Raw genomic sequence first — 5,800 nt, forward strand, 5'->3', positions numbered from 1 at the left:
CTCATAAATTACATAAATTGATGCTGGAGCAAAGTCAAACATACACTGTAAACCCTAATAAGTTCACATAGCTCAAAAATTATTTTGTAACAGATTACACAAAAATATTTTAGTGATGTTTTTAAATGTTAAGTTTACATAAAATAAAAATTACATTTACAGTTGCCTTAAATTATCTCAATGTTATCTTATAAATATTGATATTCCTCAACTTATAATTAGGGAGTAATTCACTCAAAATTTTCAATATTTTTCAACTCATATAATGTGGGAAATAAACTCAAAATTTTCAATATTTTTCAACTCATATAATGTGGGAAATACACTCAAAACTTTCAATATTCTTCAACTCATAAATGTGGGAAATACACTCAAAATATTAAATATTCTTCAACTCATATAATGTGTGAAATACACTCAAAATGTTCAATATTCTTCAACTCATAATGTGGGACATGCAATCAAAATTTATTCTAAACTGAAATACTGATGTCGGTCCATTACACAATTATAATCAGCGAATAATGTTAGAAAACATGAAAGTGACACCACAGTGACAATTTAACTTTTTTTTTATTCAACACAATGTGCTTTTAAAAAGGCACGAATCAAAAGGAGCTCAGTCAAAACAAAGTACTTGTCATAAATTAAAACAAAAAAGGAAAAGGAAATGACTCCATAAAAACAAAATGTGTTTTAAAGTACATTAAGTGTTAATAGTTCCATATTCTGATAGTGGTCATTGCTACAGAGGGTAGATTCAGTATTTTGGGTCTCCATATAACATTATTCAGTAAACATTATGATAAAAACTCACAAAGGCTTCATGATAAAATTCAATAAGATTCTAATTATAATCCATCCTCAACAGCAATTACAACTATTAGAATGTGGAGCCATTTAAAACGTTTTGGCACTTACTGTACCTTGAAGGCTGCAACTCACTTTTTTAAAATAAAACATTCAAATAAAAGTACTGGTTTCTACTGTGCCGTACTTCAACTGGCAACATCAAGGTAAGCATTAGGTCACACAACATTAAACATGTATAGTGCATGAATTCAACAGTCGTTTCCCACAAGTACAGTACAAAAACTTGGGCTTGGCAATACGTCAATGTTGTGATATTTATCTATTAACAATCAATGTATTAAATCTGAGGTAGAAGAGGCAAACAGTGTAACATATTAATCTTCAGTGTAATAATATGAAACGTTTGGGTGTCAAGAGCAATCTTCCATCTATGTTGTAAGCGCAGAGAGGTGTTTTGTCATTTAGCTCTGATGGGGTGTGAACAGCCAGATTGTTTGGGAAAAGTTTGTAAGATCTCAGGTGTTCAATGTAGTGTGATGTGTGCTCTTGGCAAAGAAAGACAACACTACTGTTAACCAGGAGAACCTGTTCAATTCTACAGTAATTAGGCAGTCCTCCCTCTTGTCCCACGGACAAAAACATTCCTACATCATAATCAGTTCCATCAATGCAGACCTTTGATGTGCTGTAAATAACATTGCTTGCTGTTATTTGTTCAATGTATGTCTTGGCAACATTTGGAAGCATTGATACCAGTACAGAAGAGACATTTGATGTCTGCTGGTGAGGTTTGAAGAATCCGGAAGCACTGAGATGGTATGCTACCATGTATTGATGCCTGTCTGCAAGTGTTTTTAACACATTTTTAAAGTTTTGTGTGTCGTGTACAACTCTCTTGAAAAAACGGTGTTTACCCTCAAACCTCATTGTCCACAAATGTACAAGGGGCCCAAAACGGCGTACAAGGTCAGGATAGTGCTCAATGTAGTGATGCTTAGGACGGAGTTTGAAATCTGGAAAGGCTTCTTTCAGCATCTCTCTATGATCCTGTATCTTGGACGGTAAATACTGGATGGACTCCTCTGTGAATTCTGTGCACAGCGATAACTCTACTACCTCTTTTAAATCCATTAGCACAGTCCATGCTCCATCCTCTTCAGGAACTGAAGTCCCAATAATCAAAGGGAGCAGTCTAAGCAATGTGGCATTTTCATGGCCGTTACCACCAATGCTTTTCTTTACAGCGAAGGTCTGTGGTATTTTATGAGGTTTGTCAAGCTTGTCTGTGTGCTGGTATGGAAACGATAGAATTCTCTCGTTCAAATATTCAAGGGTGAAGTATTTGCAACAGATCATCTCTCCGATACACAGGGCGAGCTCTACGGGCACAATGCCCTCAAAAAGATCGTGGAGGGCATCAGGTGGAAAGCCAGTGACCGTATGAAAATGCTCTAGATGCTGGCTCAGGACACAATCTGCCTGAACACCATTCTGACTCTGACTACCCCCATGCATTACAGCATGCACATCACTATTATGGCTGTCTTTTGTCCTAAGACTGAACTCGCCACTTGCAACTTCATGAGTCTGAAGTTTAGCTTGTGTCGCTGTGCAGAATCTGCAAAAATATTCTGCTCTAAAAGACTTTGAAAAGCCTGCCAAATCATGGGCTGCAAGATTGTCAGACACCACACACATGACTGTTCCTTGAACTACCTTACCAATAGACTCAATGAATACCCCATCTTGTTCAAGGGTACGGAGGTCTCTCAACAAAGGACCAAGTGCTTTTTCATAGCCAAATGTCTGTATGTCAGCCACTTTACATAAAGCTGCAAGCTGAATTACATGCAGGGCTGATCGGTATTTACTGGCAAGATCAGCAAGAGTCCAGTATACTGAACAGACTTTGTGTATTTTCCGTGATGTGCCAAGTGGATTGGCTATTTCCAAATCATCAATGTACAAAATGAGTGTTATCGTTAACTCATCTGAAGACAAGAATGTGTTCTCTTTGAAGTACAAGCCATCTTGGTGGCTTACATAATGACTGTTTTGTGCCACTTTTGTTTCTTTAATTTTGTCCAGAATATCTGTATGATTGAAGATTTTTTGTATCATCTCCAGAATGGGAACATGCACTGCTGTGTGTCCTGGCTGTAGCAGATACTGTACAGGCTTTACCACAGGGTAATTATTTTCGATGAAGGTTTTCCTTCTCTTGGTTGAGGATAACTGCTTCCCCTTAGCTGTGGCACTGACAATAATATTACTGTCCATAACAGTACTGACAACATCATTTAGAAGTGTTTCACTGACAGTGATGTCATGACTCTGTAAGACCTCTCTAATATCTTGTTTGAGTATCGGTTGGGACAAGGAAAATATCTGAGTCAAATGTTCCACTATCTCCTGAGATGCCATGTCAGATACATGAAGAATAGATTGCATCTTTACGAATAACAATGCCAAGTTATGCTTCAACTGGGCTCTTAAAGTGTCTGTGTCACACTGACCGTTCACCTCATCAAGATCAAATGTGTCCGCAGACCCTGCACTGTGACTTTCAGCGTGTTCCCCAAGACTTTCTGCTGCAACTACAACTGGGGCACTATCATTGTCTGCCAATACAACACATTCACCAAAGTCGGAATCACCACCATGTTTTCTACTTTTGTGTGCATTAAACGCTGAGTAGCTATTTGTTCTGTAATTACAATTCTTGAATGGGCATGCTACCATCTCATGACTTCGTAAATGACTTCTCAAATGACCCAATATAATTTCCTCAGAAAAGGGCTGCTTGAAGTTACACAAAGGACATGTAAAAAAAACACATGCTCCTTCAGTTGCATCTACTCTACATGAATCATTATGACATCTTGACAGATGAGCTTTCATCGCTTCGAATGATGGAAAAGTACAAATGCAACTGTCATAGAGACATGGCAGGGGGGACACTCTTGAATATTGGCTATGCAGTACAGTATAGTGCCAAAATAATTGTCCCCGGGTATTTGAAGTTGCAGAACACAACTTGCACTTCCACTCCATTGGGCCAACTTCAGCCTGCAATTTAAATATTTTCGATTAAAGTCTAAACCATTTCAGCCCTGTTTTGCACTTTTGGCTATTCAAAAGTTGATTTAAAAAAAAAAAATTTAAAAAAAAATGATGCCAACCAGTTAACACATCAGTAATTTGATTAAATCTGTTCTGCTGCAAAAAAAAATCTAAACATTGTGAATAACTCAAGGCGAAAATCTTATTTTTTATTTTTTTATTAGTACACAATTTACAAAACTCACCTATTAGCACCTGTCTGATGGTGAAACGCTGGCTCTCTGTAGCACTCTTTGTAGTCCGATATCTGTACACAACATGCGCACAAAGATGATTTGTTAATGTTCAAAAACATTTTTTAAATAATAATGTGAATATATAGATAAAATTTTCCAAATCTATCAAAAACATTCATTGTACACTAATTATAGTAAAAATGAAAATGTTAAAAGATAAGCAAGTTAGTTATTAACAAGCAAAGCATCAAAGTTGTGTGCTTATAGATCTGCTATTTCTGTTGTTGTTCTTTGTATTTAACAAAGTATTAATAAAGGGTTCAAGTGATCAACTGTTGACCCCACAGTTGAGATAAAAACATTTAGAGAAATAGCAAAAGAATGACTGTGGAAACAGATAAAATAAAACCAATTATTAGTAACACAATTTCATAATACATCCTACCTGAACTGTTAAAAGGATTTCGAGATGATCTCACAACCACACACTTGAGCCTAGGAAGAAATACAAACACAGGCCTGGTTAGCATCATGATAACACACTCACATTATGTTGTTTAGCATTGTTCGTTTCACGCTAGCACACACGTACACACAGCTCGATAACGTAAAATATTTACTGTGTAAGGCAGACACTTATTGAAATAAGTATACTCACAGTACGCACTTGCATTACCGCGAACAGCGAAAACTCATGGACCTTCCTCCACCGTCAATGTCCCGGGCAAACATGCATTATGGGAAATGTAGTTCATCCAGGAAACCCGCTGATAACGTTACACCGTTGTAAGATGAAGTAACGTAACGTATTTGTCACATATTTAACAACTTCTAAAGTTACAATTACTTGGATTTTTAAACTATTTACAACAAATATTCACTGTACACATTGTACAAATGTATTCCCAGTTCCACATTTAAGACTATCGAAATTCAATTTTAAAAAAACAACAAAAACAACATTAGAGTTACTTACCAAATCAGAGGTGATGATAAGATAGCGCTTAAGAAAACGAGGGCAATAAGACTAATGATAAAACGGAGGTGGTGGTGGTTTCAAGCGGGCAGCATAAAAGTGCGCATTGCAAACAAATTAAAACAAATTAAACTGTGTTCCACATCCACACGGGCGGCCCAAACATCCCCGCATCAAGGCAAATTCAAGATGGCTGACTCAGCTTTCCTGAGGGAGAGATGACCCACCCACCAGAACGTCATGACGTCGATAACGTCATGACACTACCTAAACTTTTTGAGCGTTCCACACAAATTACCTATAAAATATTGAGCCCTCTTCAATTAAAGTGGCATAAATCTCAACAGAGCTCAACACTTTATAGTTTGGTCAACTGCATAACGACATTTGACTGTTATGACCTTATTACTTATGAGCTAGTACAACTGTTTGGGATTACAGTGTAGTAGCCTTGGATAGATATTGTTTTTGTTATCCGAGTCTAATATTTCCCTTTCCCATCAGGGTCACCAAACCTCTGATATGTACTGGACTTTTAGGAATTGACCTCTTTGTAATGTCAGTGTTTTACTGATGTCATCTCACATGTAAGGTGGCAATGAAAACTAAATATTCATTCAAAAGTGATTACTTAAACGATCTGTAATAATACAATAAGGTTTTACATTCAGGAATTTAGCTATAGTCGGTTCTGTCCTATAATAATTGTCAA

The 5,800-nt window shown here is 36.8% G+C and overlaps 1 protein-coding gene across 1 annotated transcript; it reads right to left on the reverse strand.

The window, feature by feature from the left end:
- Positions 1 to 845: 845 nt before the first annotated feature.
- LOC123491589 lies at positions 846 to 4,784 on the reverse strand. Its single transcript, XM_045222730.1, has 3 exons — positions 4,558 to 4,784; positions 4,122 to 4,183; positions 846 to 3,882 (listed from the first exon to the last, which is right to left on the reverse strand). The coding sequence occupies exon 3, from the start codon at positions 3,865 to 3,867 to the stop codon at positions 1,195 to 1,197; it is 2,673 nt and encodes an 890-aa protein (XP_045078665.1). The 5' UTR covers positions 3,868 to 3,882; positions 4,122 to 4,183; positions 4,558 to 4,784; the 3' UTR covers positions 846 to 1,194.
- Positions 4,785 to 5,800: the final 1,016 nt, after the last annotated feature.

Source organism: Coregonus clupeaformis, chromosome 9 (genome assembly GCF_020615455.1).
Source record: "Coregonus clupeaformis isolate EN_2021a chromosome 9, ASM2061545v1, whole genome shotgun sequence".
NCBI classification, from domain to species: domain Eukaryota; kingdom Metazoa; phylum Chordata; class Actinopteri; order Salmoniformes; family Salmonidae; genus Coregonus; species Coregonus clupeaformis.

Excerpts from the sequence above, each read along its gene's own strand:
- LOC123491589 (XM_045222730.1), bottom strand. The coding sequence starts at position 3,867 with ATGGAGTGGAAGTGCAAGTTGTGTTCTGCAACTTCAAATACCCGGGGA.